Here is a 14,773-nt window from a genome sequence, read left to right as displayed (position 1 = left end):
TACCTCAAACTCAGTCTCTCAATGATAGACATTTTTGCAGCTATTACAAACATTTATGAATGAATAACTTTGCATTTTACATATTTATTTGTACCATATTTATTTATTTCCCAGAAGAGAAATATGTAATCAGATGTGTATTTGTAACTTTGATTTCTAAATTGATTTTCTTGGATTGTATCAAAGTATATCCCCACTATTAACATGTAAGCATCTTTGTCTTTTTAAAGTCTTAGTAATGGGATGCTATCCATTTTGTTGACTTTCCTAAGATAGATTACAAATGATTTCTCAGTGTTATCATATTAAGAAACAGATCGAACATAATTTCATATATTGAAGAACCATTGTATTTTTTTAAAGAGCCTTTCTGTGAAGGGCTGATTCATAAGTGTTGTCCATTTTTCTGTTGGACAGTTGGCCTTTATCTCATCAATTTCAATAACCTCTTTAGGTACTAGAGAGATTAGCCTTTCATTTGCTATTGATTATAACAACAACTAGACATATGGGATTTTAAAAAGAATTGATAGTTTATTATTTATATTTGTTTTCTAGGGCTGCCAAAACAAAGTACCACAAACTGAATGTCATAAGCAACAGAATTTCATTGTCCCACGGTTCTAGAGGCTACAAGTGTGAAACCGAAGTTTTGGCAGTGGTGGTTCCTTCGGAGGGCTGTGAGAAAAGGATTTGCTTTAGTCTCTCCTTGGCTTGTAGACGGCCTTCTTCATGAAAACACGGCATTCTTCCTAACATTGTCTCCAAACTTTCACTTTTTATAAGGACACCAGTCATATTAGGTTGGTCTCCACCTTCATGACCTCATTTTTAACTTGCTACATGATAGCTGCAGGGTATTGCTTATGTTTATTATGCTTATGAAGTTGACTTCTCTAATGAATAACTGAAGGGCAGAAATCTCAAATTCCTTTAGACACCAGGTCTTCAGTGAAGCAGGAATAGTGAAATACTTATCACATCATTTGCTTGGAAAGACATGAAGCAGATGCAAGATAAAGTGCAAAACACTCTGCAGGTTTCTCAAAAACTGGCTAACTGATTTATTTTTTTTTACGTTTCTGCAAAGCTACTATTTGAGTCATTTACTCTAGTTACTTGCTAAAATTAACTCTCTGATTGTCCAGTTGCTCTGTCAGATAGCAATAAAAATAGGCAGGGGCCAATGTGTTCTTTGATAAATATCTTTTAATGACATGAGACTATCTACAATATAAATTATCACAGCACACAACTAGAGAAATTCACAACACAATAGGCATTTATTGAACAGCGTCTGTGTGCTAAGGGCATTTGGAGAATTCTAAACATTCTGGGGGGAATGCTAGAATTCTCATTTTGCTGATAAGGAAAGTAACACTCAACAAAATTATGGAATGTGTCCAAGATCACAAAACCATTAAGCTAGCAATCCAGCATTTAAATCAGATCTGTAAAAGACATAAGGACCAAAACAGCAAAAATAAATGACCAGGGCCTCCCCTTGCATAAACAATGGCATTCAATCAATTCTAAAGGAGATAATGTATTAGTTTGCTAGTCCATGATCAAGGTGTCCAAGGACTGGTCTCCTCTGAGGGCTGTGAGGGAACGGTGTGTGCTAGGCTTCTTGGCTATAGCTGGCTGTCTTTTGTCTGTCTTCAGGCCCTATATCCCCATCCCTACCTGTGTCCCATTCTTCCCTACCACCTCGTTCTTTTCCCACTATTAACAACTTAAAACAAACAAACCAACACCAGCACACAAAGAATGCTCTGGCTACGATAGGTACTGATTCTGACCTATTGCAAGAGACAGAGGCCTGGATATTGGGGATTTGTCTCAACAAGGACTTGGGCTAGCGCACGAGAACCAGCAATACATGGGTTCCCTAAGGTGATCTGCACATGGAACATGACTATAAACTGTTACTAAAAAGAATACAGAAAAAAAGTTTTACATTAAGACTTTACGTTAGTGCTGGTTTCACTTTCTTCAGTTTTGAGGTAAGGAATAGAGGTTATAGAAGGAAGAGCTTTTAATCCTCTTTTTATGGCATAGTCTTCCTTTTTACAATTTCAAAGAAAAATTAATACAAAGAACCTTGCATGCTATTTGAAGCTTGGCTGTTTTGTTACTCATTCAATAACTACTGTGTTAAATCCTAGACCCAAAGATGTGACAGTCTGAAGTCCTGTGTTAGGTGGCTATCAGTAGAGAAAACATTTTTATTTAGCATTTTTTATTCTCTTAATTTCTTTTTGTTTCTCTTTTTTAGGAACAAATTTTTACCTAGTACCTTATCCCCTTAACCGAAAAAGCTTTCTACATTTCTTCTAGTGTAGATGTGCTGATGAAAAAGTATCTCAGTATTTATTTCTCTAAAGTAAAAACTCTTTGTTTTGCCTTCATTTTTCAAAGACATTTTGGCCTAGTAAAGAATTCTAGACTGATAGTATTTTTCTGGGTGTTGCTGTTTTCTTTTTCCCCACCTTAAACATATTTTAAAATATCTCTGTACTGTATTTGGGCTTGCATCATGTTTGACAAGAATCTTCTTTCTTATTCAGTACACATTATGTCTCTTTTTTCTCTGATGCTTTTAGGGTTTTCTCTTTATCTCTACCACTACTTGTTTTCTTTCTTTTTTAATTCCTTTCTTTTAAATAATTTGATTTTGATGTACTTTGGCTGAGTTTCTTATCTGTTTTAATTGGTTAATTTATTTTCCTGGCTATGGTTCTCATGCCCCTGCTTGTTTACATGCCTTGTAACTTTTTTTTTTGAAGCCCAAAGTGATGCTTTTTACATTTTGGGGTGCTGGATTTTGTTGTAATTAATTAAATAGTAACAGGATTTGCTCTGACATGCAGTTCAAAACTACTGTCAATAAATGAGTTTTTGGGTATTTTGTTTATTTTTAATAAGTATATTTTCTCATTTACTCTAAACAAATCATTTGGATTGTTGTAGATGACAGATCTTTTTTTTGTTGTTTTACTCCATTACCAAATCATTCTTGATGAGATCTGATTCACAGAATAGAAATTCATTTAGTTTATTTTTTCTATTTACTTTTATGGCCATTTACTTTCATGCCATTCTCTGCAGACATGACACTTTAATTAATCCAAGTCTTAAACTGGCAGAAGTTAAAGATGAAAGAGAGGTTTTGACTTCTACTTTTGTATTATTTTGAGGAATGTGAAAGAAAGAAGTCATAAGTACAAATTCTGCTGCTTAAAGGAGAGTGGATCATGCTTTCTAGTGAATTATTTATTTATTTTTAAAATATATTTTTATTTATTTCAGAGAGGGTGGGAGAGGGAGAGATGTGAGAGAGATGAAAGATGAGAGACAGAACATTAATGATGAGAATTATCAACCAGCTGCCTTCTGCATGCCCCCTACTGGGGACAGAGCCGCCACCCGGGTATGTGTCCTGACCAGGAATCGAACCTGGACATCCTGGTTCATGGGTCCACACTCAACCACGGAGCCACATTGGCGGGGCCAGCTGTTTATTTATTTATTTATTTTTATTAAGCCAAGATTGAAATCGTCTTCCGGCTTCCACAAAAATCCCATCTCAAGAATCCTTCCTGAGCAACATTATTCAAACCATTTTTGTTGTTGTTAAGTAAGTAGCACCAATCACAAAGTATGTTTATGCTCCTTTTATGTGATAAGAACTACGTTGTCCCATAAAACCTCGAACATCAGTCTCCTTCAAATCCACAGCTTTCATTTGAGATCTGAGACGTAGAACGGAAAGTCAAGCAAGCGCAACAAGGATTACTTTCAGGAGCCAGATGCTGTTTTGTGAGCAGACTCCTAATGTGCATTTTAAGCTAGGGTATAGGTACACTTGGCAACCACATGGCATACTTTAAACGCTTCTTTACACTGGAAACAAGAGAAGACAACCCAACGTTTTTGGGAAACAAGCATTGTTTCATAAAGAACAAATCACACAGGATGAATTTAATGATGCCCAGAGACAGCATTTCCAACCTCAATGGTGAGGCAGGAACAGCAGACAGGCCGTGCCAGATTCTCTGGGAGTTTTACAGCCGGGCTGAGAATTGCTTCTGGAAGCTGCACTATTTCAGACCACTAGGGTAACCTAAGCGATTATTGTAATGTTTCAATTGCACTTGGTTTACTAAAGCAGTAAATTATCCCAACTTCGAAGTACCAAACTGTGTCTGAATAGCGGAAGCCTGTAGCAAACCAGCAGGACTGTCCTCCAGCTCCTTCCATCCCAGCCTAGTTCCATGCTTAAACCAATGCGCTAAAGTCAAGCACTGTCATTTGCCAAGCATTTTGAAAAGGAAGCCCAGTACAGCCCTGTGGGTACCTGACTCTTTTCGCTTCGACTATCTAGGATGAGGGGAGAAAATCAGCCCTTGATTGCGCCAATGTTGCTAAAGATTCATTCACAGAGAAGAAAACACACATTGTTTCAAGATTGCCACTGGGAATTAACTCATAGCTAAGATCATGTAAAGTTTTTAAAGGAGTACTATAAAACTTTGGTAAGTTTTGCTAGGTCTCATCTATTATCCACGCACACACATATTCACTTAGGGAATCCTCATTACTCCAAAGATAACTGCAGTCAATAAAAATGTTTCTTAGGACCAAAAAAAAAAAAAATGTTCTTTTGATAAACTGCCTACTGTTCTTAAGTTTTATTACAATAAGACAGACCTCTGTGCTAGCAAAGTGTATCCCATGTCAGAGAGGTTTATTATTTTTGGTTAGGTTCCTTTAAAAAGGAAGGATGGCTTGTGGCATTTTCAATACAATAGAACATGCACAGCACAATATGGCCCCTTTCTGTCATAAGGAACCTTATGACCAGGGACTGACTTAAAAAAAAATGTTTGAAAACTGGTTATATAAATATTTAGGAAATGCTAATAGCATCTCATAAATATTTTTCCGACTTAGGAATTAACACTAAGAAGGCGGAGGAGGAATTATGTACCCACAGCCTCTTGGTCATGGATGCAAATGAATTTCAGCATCTAAGCAGATGCACAAGCTCCTTGATAGACTATTTCTGTCAGATTCTGGCAAAGGCTCTGATTCGAACAGCAATTACTGGTAAAGAATTTAGCCTCAACTATTTAGAAAAGGGGCTTTATTGAATTTACAAACAAGTCCCTACAATTTTCCATTTCCTTAGCAAGATATTATTAAATCAGCCAAGCTAAGCATGTCATCACGACTATAATTTACGTGATCTGACATGACAGTTAAGATGTACTGTGGTAATTTGTGAGAGCTTGCAGTATTATTGGTAGTATCAAAAATTTATATGGTTCAGTTATTAAGGCAAATTGTTTCATTCATACTGAGATATCTGACAGGAAACCACCGAGGGCTTCCACATTACATTTAAAAAATGCCTTCCATATTCATACAATTTGCACACCCTGTTGCCATTATTTTGTTCATTGAATGGAAATCGAAGCACAGGCGAGTGCAGCTTTTTTATGTGAAAATGGTCTGTGGGGGAGCATGAAGAGTTTCATTGTGGGTGGTTATAAGCAACAGTTCAGCCAGGATAAGGAAAATTATCTTTGGGAACCAACAGCTATGAACAGGATGTCCAAATTCTTTGCTCTGATGCTATTTAATATCCTATTTGCTTGCTTTCCTTCTGTCAGTTTGATTTTCAGCCAAGAGAAAGAAAAAGCATATGACCAAGGAAGAAATTATCAAAAATATGGTAAAGAGTATTCTATTATAAGCCACCCTAAAATAAACTTCACTATAGCAAGAAAAATAAGCCCTCTGAAACCCATCCAATATTGACCCAAAGCTCTTTTCTAAACTCCTCAAAGCAGGAAGATAGAAAAAAGAAAAAGAAAGAAAAGAAAACACAACAAAACACCTGACAGTTTATTTTTGGCAAATTTAAGCTGTAGGCATTCACATTTCATGTGCTATTCTATTCTTATTGGGAACATAGGAGGTTCCTAAGTAGAATGGGATAGAATGACTTCTTTTGTAATGGGCCTTGTAAATAAATGTTTAATTAGATTTTTATTGCAGCTGTATAATTTTGTGCAACATATACTGTCTCTTTTAAAATACATATTCACTGAAAACACTTGAGTCATTTATACAATTTTCATAGTAGCATTTTGAAGCCTGTTAAAAATAAGAAAATTGGCCATGAGTTAAAATTTCTTTAATCTGTGAAAACCACTAATTCCCATTCACAAAGGAACATCTAAACTGCTATTAAATTTTTCTATCCCAATACTCACATGCCGTAGTGAGAGAACCACTAACTATAAATATATTTTTTACTTGTTGAACCAGCGAAGATGCCTTCAAAAGTGACACTATGTTCTTATAGGGAAAAACTAGGCTTAAGTAGCATCAATTTGCTAAGAGATCTGGTCAGGTTAATTTTAATATCAGATGACAAGGTATTAACTTTCACAGAACCAGCAAGTATTCACATGTGGAATCAGTATACTAAAATTTATTGGCAACAAATTTTTGTGCAAAATAAAATGATAAAAACCAAGGCACCTGTCTAGCTGGCGTTCATCCACATCTGGGAGGAAAAAACAAAACACAAAAAACAGTGGCGCCCTTCTGAGGCTCCTAGATTTGTTTATCTGTGTATGTTTGTCTTCGTGTGTGAGTGGGCTTTAAAGCACACATGTGCTTTCAATCTGGCACTTCTTATAGTTCAGCACTCTGTCTGAGCTCCGGGAAATATGCTGTTTACATAAGCTTCGTGGCAAGCATTACATTAGTTATGTAATAAATTTCATTTCCAATTAACATTCATACCAGATAGAAAAAGGAGCTCTCTTGAATGTCAGTTTTGAAATGAAGTAGAAACAGATGAGGAAAACTTCAGTAAGTATTCCACCATAGACAACTCATGAAAAAACATCTATTTCAAGTAAATCCAACACGGTTTCTTCCAATGTCTACAATTTTGTTTTGCAAACATATTTCAAACCTTCATTAATTTATTTGCTGAATATATATATTGAGTATATATATATATATCTATATATATATATATATATATATACTCAATATATATAGGAGGTCAGCTAAGTGAAGTTGTAAACCGGGTATGCCATGGCCCATGGAACAAGGGAAAATGTCAAATTCAATCTGATTTACCGTAGTTGTTTCAGGCAATCTGATACATCATATGTTTGATACGCTTATCTTTCTTCAAACAAATACTAAATAAAGCCCATTCCTTTATTGATCTGTTAAAGCAAAGTGGCGAGAAGCAAGCAGCATATGGACTTACCTTGTTTCCTAGATACGGAGCTGGTGCGCTCCAGAAGCAGTCCTGGGCCAGGGCGCGGCGGGCCTCCCCGCTGCTGATGCTGATATGATGAGGTGGCTGCAGGTCCTGCTGGGGAGCCACACGAACATGGCCAGAGATGTCGGTCAGATACCAGCCACTCATGTCTTTTATCTTAAACAAAAGCACACAACCATCATTACGTAGGGAGAATAAAATCCACTCATTTCTGTTCTCTTTTTTATTCCTTAAGTCTTAAAGTCCATGTACGTATTTGGAAATAAAAAAGAAAACAACAACAAAAAAAACCCAGAAATTACACAAGTTTACAAAAATATGAGAGTTTTCAATATCACTAAACTTATCATATGTACTCATAGATTCCTATTTTTTTTCTTTATGTTTCTAGGAGTTTGGATGATACTTATTACATGAAAATCTGTTTTCATTGGCTCAAAGCTTTTTTAAAAAAATCATGATTCCAAATACTTTTCTTAAAAATAGAAATTCATTCAAAATTATACAATGGTTATAATGTCATATTAACATCAACTAATCTGACTTTGAATTTTATATTTTTCACTCTACTAGTAGTTTCCTATTGTTTATGGAATAAATTATTTTAAAAGTTGTTGCCTTCACGTTTGTGAAGCTGAAGAAGAATAAAAATTGCAAGTGTTTGAAAGAGGGTTTTTCATTCAGTGTTTCCTCTCTTCCTATTTATTTAAAGTTCAACACTGAGACTTAAAAACATTTTAATCCACCAGCTTAGCCTGTTGCTATGGCCACAGCTCAGAATATTGTACCTACTCCTTCCCAGGGCGTCTGAAGTACTTCAAGAACCCAGGGCTTAGGGAACCCAAGATGATTTATTTGCTTTTCCAACTTTATACTCCAGGCAGGGGTGGGCATACAGTTGAAATTGTAATTTAAACTGTCAGGTTAGGATAAAACACTGGCTACTGAGGTTTACAGCTACCAGGGGCGCACTAGACCTGTGTGAGCAGCTTGGTATTGGGGGTGATAAATAGCAGAATGGTAATGGTTATTGCAGATGAAATATATTTTTTAATTTCTTTATGTAGAAGTCATTTGATTCTGTATCTCCCAGAGCTGGGGATTGCTGGGACTGCGCCGGTCAAAAGAGAGAGAGAGACCAGGTAAAAACTTACTGAGTAGCTAGACAATAAGATATATATTATTTTATTTTCTTCCCTTTCCAACACAACCCTCCAGAAATTCTATGACAGCTCAGAGAGATTCAGAGGAAGTTCTCCCTAGATAACTCACTGAACTGAAAATATCCCTAGACCTGGTTTCTGAAGACCCAGGCTGAGAACCTACCCTGCTAACTATTGAATTTTGATATGTTAATGGAGCTGTTAAGAAGTGGGGGGCAAGGGTACTAGAATCAAAAGGAGGAAGTTAGACTAGATTTCCATTTGCTGTTGATTCTATGTATTCAGCTCCAGAGGCAATGCATTTGATAAAGTATGTATAGGTCCAATTTTAGACATGAGAGAATAATCAGAAACTGCTCGTGATATTTCAGACTTGACTTAAAAGCAATATAGGCAGAGAAAAATAAACAAGTTATATTGAGGATTAGTTAGCTGATTAAAGTTGAAAGGAAAGAAGATAGTTTATTGAAATAGTGATGTTGGTAAAACACAACTCTCATCACGCTTCTGCTAAAATCCTTCATGACTCTCTAAGTATAAGATCCCAACCTCTTTAGCATACCCAGCCCTGGATGACTGGCATAGTTTTTCATTCCCCTCTTGGCCTCTCTATCTCTAGCCTGTTTCAGGCTATTTGAAATCCATGAAGGCCCTGATTTTCCTTTCATACCTCTTCTATAAAGAAACAAATCAGAGTGTAAAAGGCAGTGGGGAGTAAGGGAGGCACTGAAGGAAGGATGGCAAACATGTTTACATTTATAGTAGAGGAAGAAAATTCCAGTGACTACTACAGAGGCAATAATTTAACGTTTTTAAAAATTGACTAAGAATAAATGTATTGTTCAAATTTAGTGGCCTCCTTTTAACAATGAAAGGGCCATGCAGCATAAAAAAGGTTGGTGGGTAATATGCATTTTATAAAGAAGTAATAAAGCAACATATAACTTATCAAAAATATTGGTGAATGAACAATATAATTTTTCATTTTCCAATCGGATGCTTTCTCTGTTGAATCATGTTCCCTTGGGTTAGAACAGCATTAATTTCATTACTGCTTCAGATATTAATCATGGACACTGGAAAGGCTAGTGTTTCTTTATTCTAAGAAGTTCGCATCTATACACTATCACACACACACACAAAAAAAAAAAAACTTTAAAGGATTTGATAAAAAATGCAAATAGCATTGAAAGAAAATCACATCACTTCTGTATAATAACTTTAAGTAGAAGCTTGCAGTAAGAAAAAAATAATAATTTCATACAAAAAGAACAACAACAATATCAAGAAGGCCCGTGGAACAGCATACAGAATGAAAAGGCTTCTGCTTACATTGCCGTAGGTCCAGTAGGAACTTTGACATCTGTCGGAAACCCCTGAACAGAAGCACTCATCACATCCTTTTTTATTTTTCTCTTGCAAATTGAAGAAGCCAGATTTGCAGCGGCTGCAGTCTCCTCCTTCAACATTTTCCTATAAATAGAAAGGTGTGTTAGAAACAGAGGTGCCCTTTAAGCTTAAGAACTGTCTCTCTCTTTAAGAAAAATATAAGCTGTATATTCTTCATTTTATCACTCAAAAACCTTTAAAATATAATGATATTTTTTTAAATCTGCTTGAAAGCTCCTTAGTAAACTATATCCTTTCTACTGCACAGATGGGAGAGAATTTTGGACACTAATCTGCTGTAGTAAAAGTTACAATTTTATCTTCCTGAATGTCATGAGCGTGCAGTAAATACTATGATAAATACAGCAATTAAACTAACTAAAATTTATTTGGTTCTTTATTGTCCCATTGTTGAACTACTTTGTCTTAGAACACATGATATGTGACAAAATTAAAGGCATTAAAATAATACATGGACGTATAACACAACATTGATATTTTACAGGTGATAAAATGCTTTTCACATTATATACTAGAAGTACATATATTTAAAGAAACATAAGAACAAGACAGGTAGAGAAATTCAGGCAAATAGTCAGAGTATTACCCTGGTGAGACAAAATAGAAAAGGAGGAAAGTTTTCCCTACTTAATTTTCACAGTGTTTTCTTTAATACAATGGTAGATAGTCACTTAATCATATGGTGATATTTGGGGGAAAATAATTCTCATTTGGTGACTGCTCTCCCAAATGGTTTCACTAATCCTAGTCCCAGTATACTGAGAAGTTATCTGTGTATAGGTGGGCCTATAGTGTGAACTCAGCCTAGGGAAATCTAGGAGATGAAAAACTGGGAATGATGCAATCTTTCAATTTAAAGAGTGGTTAAACTTGATTAATAACTTCTAAATGAAAGTTCCTTGCTTTCCAAGAAACAGATTCTTAATATCCCTTATACATGCATTTGTTCCACATTTTCCTCTTCGTTGAATTCCCTTATTACCTCAATTCAGAAACTTTCCTTTTCCTTAGAGAACTTCTCACTCAACTGTTTTCCTAGTCCTTTATAGACAGCTCTATTAGAACCACAGGAAAAGCATAGCTATTTCTTCTCAGATCACACTCTCCAGCTATCCTATAATATATAATAAAAGCCTAATATGCTAAGTGTGTGGTCCACTGGTCAGCCGTTCAACCAATCAAAGCATACTATGCTAATGATATGCTAAGGCTGCTATGATAGTTGGCAGACAGTTGACCTGTCAACCGGTTGCTATGATGTGCACTAACCACCAGGGGGCAGACACTACAACAAGTAGGTTAGCTTGCTGCTGAGGTCCAGCCGATTGGAACTGAGTGAGATGGGCTGGACATACCCTGAAGCCCTCCGATGGTTCCTCTCTGGCTGGCCAACCTCCCACGTTTCTCCCGGGCCCCGAGCATGCACCGGTGGATCCCTTGGCCTGGCCTGCATCCCCTCGCAATCTGGGCCTGCTCCGGGGATTTCAGAGAGCAGGTTTCAGCCAAATCCCAAAGGAGAGCACCACTCAGTCCGAAGCTGGGCTCACAGCTGGTGAGTACAGCAGCAGTGACAGGACCCTCTCTTGCCTCTGTGGCAGTGCTAAAGATGTCCAACTGCTGGTTTAGGCCTGCAGCTGGCAGTCAGACATCCCCTGAGGGCTCCTGGGCTGTGTGAGGGCACAGGCTGGGTTGAGGGATTCCCCCCTGAATACACAGATTTCATGCACTGGGCCTCTAGTATACACTAATCTATCCAAAGGTAGAAACCTTATTTATCTCTGAGTACCAGGAAATGGCAGTGCTCCTGGTAGAATACTGAACAACAGCTTATAAGTGTTTATTAAGTTTAAATTAATCTTTTAGTGGTTGTGTTTTTTATGCATAGTAATATGTTATGCACATAGTGGATGTTTAATAAAAATATTTGATGATAAACCAATATTGGGCAGAAGATAGGGATGATAAAGTCTATAACATAAGACAAAAAATAAAAGAGGCAAGAATAACATGAAAAGAGAGATAAATATACAAAAATAAGCAAATAAAGAGGTTCTCCTTATATCCGAGAGAATAATTTATTTGAAATTAACTTTTGGACTCTTTAATTTCTATGATCCACTTATAACCTCAACCACCTCTACACTGCTGGAGCCTAAACAAAGGGTGTCTCCAGACCTGTTTTACATGTCAAACTTTGGCATCCTGATATGTGCACAGATTCATTTATTGTCATTGAAATTCTTGCTAGTTCTTCCTTATTAGGTAGACTTCAGATATTTTGAGATAATACGTGTCAGCAAAAATAATCAAACTAATTTCAGACCTGTGGTGACAAGTAAATCCCCAAAGCCCTGAAGTTGAAAGCATCTTCAGAAGAGTACACAGACAGGAAAGATGAAACATATTTATAGTTCTAATTTAGCTTAGCCCATTGAGGACACAGTACAGCTGTTTTGCACACTGTGTTCTTGTGTTTTTGGTCTAATGTACCTTTCATTTACTCTAATTTGAAAGCTTTAAAGCCATCTTTTCTGAAATTCAGACTGAGTTCAACAACAAGACATTTTTGGACAGTAGCTCCATTTTCCTTAGCCTCATTTTAGCCTAGCAATATGAGCTTGAAAAAATTATGATTAAATAATTGCAACATTCAATTGCATCTAATGGATTGAAGTAACACATTAGGGTAGGAATTCTAGGAACTATAAAGAATGATGGGACAAGGTCTCTGTATTTAAAAGCCAGCATCTAGAGTTAGGTAAAAAAGTACACTCATAATCAACGGTAATGCAAGGTGGGCCATAAGTGCATCTCAGAAATAAATTAAATTAGGGAAGAATGGAGGAGAAGTGACTAATGCCTGCTAGGAAAGCTTGAGAAGGCTTTATGACAAAACCTTAAAACATGGTTAACGAATACAATCTGTAGCAAGAGATAGAATGAAAGAGCCATGCTAGCAAAGATATTGGGAACAAGAAATAATGCAAATAATACAATAGAAGATTCATTCATTTTTTTCATAACACATGTATTAAATTTCCTAGAAAATATTTAATAGAAACTTCACTTGGTACTTCGGTTCCAGGGTCTCTGACCTCACATAGTGAACCATTAAGGTTACCCTAAGAGATTTGGCTTTTTTCCTCTTAGCAATTGGTAAATCATTAAAGATTATTCAGCAGGAGATAAACAGAACTATACTTGAGATACTTAAGTTGATGGCAGTAGTTAAAATGTCCATGAAATGTAGGACACTGGAACAAGGAAATCTTCATTACCACATGGTGCAGAAAAGGGTTAATACAGCAGGCTGAACTGCTCAAACTCTCACAATCCAAACTGAAAGACTGTTCCTTGTCCATTTCCTGGAAGGTAACCTAGACTATACTGCCTGAAAAGAGTATCTTTTTATACCTGGGTCCAGGGGGTCATAGCAGATATTTTATGCAAACAATGTGATTTATGATGATTGCCTGAGGTCTTGGCCACATCGTATAAGTTTGACCTCGGGGGGGTTTGGAGACTGAATAGTTAAAGTCAATCATAAGAGTGCTCCATATCTATATGACTAACCTCCCCCCGGAAAACACACACACACACACACACACCCCAAACTCTAGACACCAGACTTGGGTGGGTTTCCTTGGTTGGCAACACTTCACATGTAACCACACATTGCCGCTGGGAGAATTAAGCACTATTGGTACTACCAGTATTCTACCAGGAAAGGATAAATGAAGTTTGCACTTGGCCTCTCCTGTACTCTTCCCTACACACCATTTGCCTTTGTTGATTCTAATCTGTATCCTTACACTTAATAAAGCAAAACCATGAAGATAACAGCTTTTCAAAGTTCTGTGAATCACTGAAAACTAGTGTGGTCTTGGGGAACCCAAACACACCATGGTAAAGATAACAGAATGCCTGTGCATAGCTATACATACAAGTTAGACAAGTGGTAGTTTTGCTTTGTTTATTATGACAACCTTTGAGCCAAAATATTTTAGATCCTGTGAAAAATCCTCAAACTAATCCTATTCTACCTTCCTATACCCCATTCACTGCACGCCTCTTCACAAATAATCATCAACTCATAAGATTTGTTATAGACTTCATAACCTCACATACAATTGCAAAGCATGTCAGCTAAAAGTCACAACATTAAGTCTCTAGACTCCTACTTTTTCAGTCCTGAGTCTGTACCATATTTTTTCTTTAGTGAGTGGCAGCACCTAAGCAGATTGAGAAACTCATTCGATTGAGTCTTTTTTGAGCTTGGTCTTTTTTTCTTTTTTTTTCCTCAGGCTCTACCACAGACAAATATTAAGCCAAAACTAAATAGCAAATATGGTGGATGTAGTACCTACTTACATATCTGTCTTTATGCCCTAGTTAAAGTGCCTTTTGATGCTGGTAGGAAAGTGAAAATCTGCTTAGCCCATTCAATCTCTGCTTTTGGACATGTCTCAACATTTATAGAATTAATTACTGATATCAGGTTCTGCTTCCTATTTCATTTTCCAACCTCCCTAGAGAGAATATATATCAAAGCAATTTCTTATTTTAGGATTGTGTTTCCAAAATGTATCTGAAAAAAAGTAGTTTTATTTTTATTTTATTTTTTATTTTATTTATTTTTTGAGTATTTTAATTTCTTTATTGATTAAGGTATCACATAAAGAGTAATTTTAAAACAGTGATTACTAGACAACATTACAATTTGATATATTTGAGATGTTTTAGAGTGGCACAATTCAAGTACACAAGCACAGCAGTCAGGATTTTAATTGCACATTCAGAGAAACAAAGGTTTCCCACTTAGTTTGCTAATGGCTTTGGCAGCTCCCGTATCAATTCTTTTTATGGATACCCAGGTGGATAC

General features: G+C 36.4%; 1 protein-coding gene across 6 annotated transcripts in view; it reads right to left on the bottom strand.

The window, feature by feature from the left end:
• LAMA2 (laminin subunit alpha 2) overlaps nucleotides 1-14,773 on the bottom strand; it is a 453,474-nt gene that overhangs the window by 253,898 nt on the left and 184,803 nt on the right. For all 6 annotated transcript variants that reach the window (XM_036413664.2, XM_036413665.2, XM_045573302.1 and 3 more), the window contains exons 11-12: nucleotides 9,814-9,954; nucleotides 7,304-7,474 (exon numbers count right to left, since the gene is read on the bottom strand). In XM_036413664.2, coding sequence (XP_036269557.1) covers nucleotides 7,304-7,474; nucleotides 9,814-9,954 — 312 coding nt within the window. The remainder of the gene's footprint in view (nucleotides 1-7,303; nucleotides 7,475-9,813; nucleotides 9,955-14,773) is intronic.

This window comes from Pipistrellus kuhlii, unplaced genomic scaffold (assembly GCF_014108245.1).
Source record: "Pipistrellus kuhlii isolate mPipKuh1 unplaced genomic scaffold, mPipKuh1.p scaffold_m20_p_5, whole genome shotgun sequence".
NCBI classification, from domain to species: Eukaryota; Metazoa; Chordata; class Mammalia; order Chiroptera; family Vespertilionidae; genus Pipistrellus; species Pipistrellus kuhlii.
The sequence above is the reverse complement of the archived record's forward strand: the minus strand, read 5'-3'. Positions and strand labels throughout refer to the sequence as shown.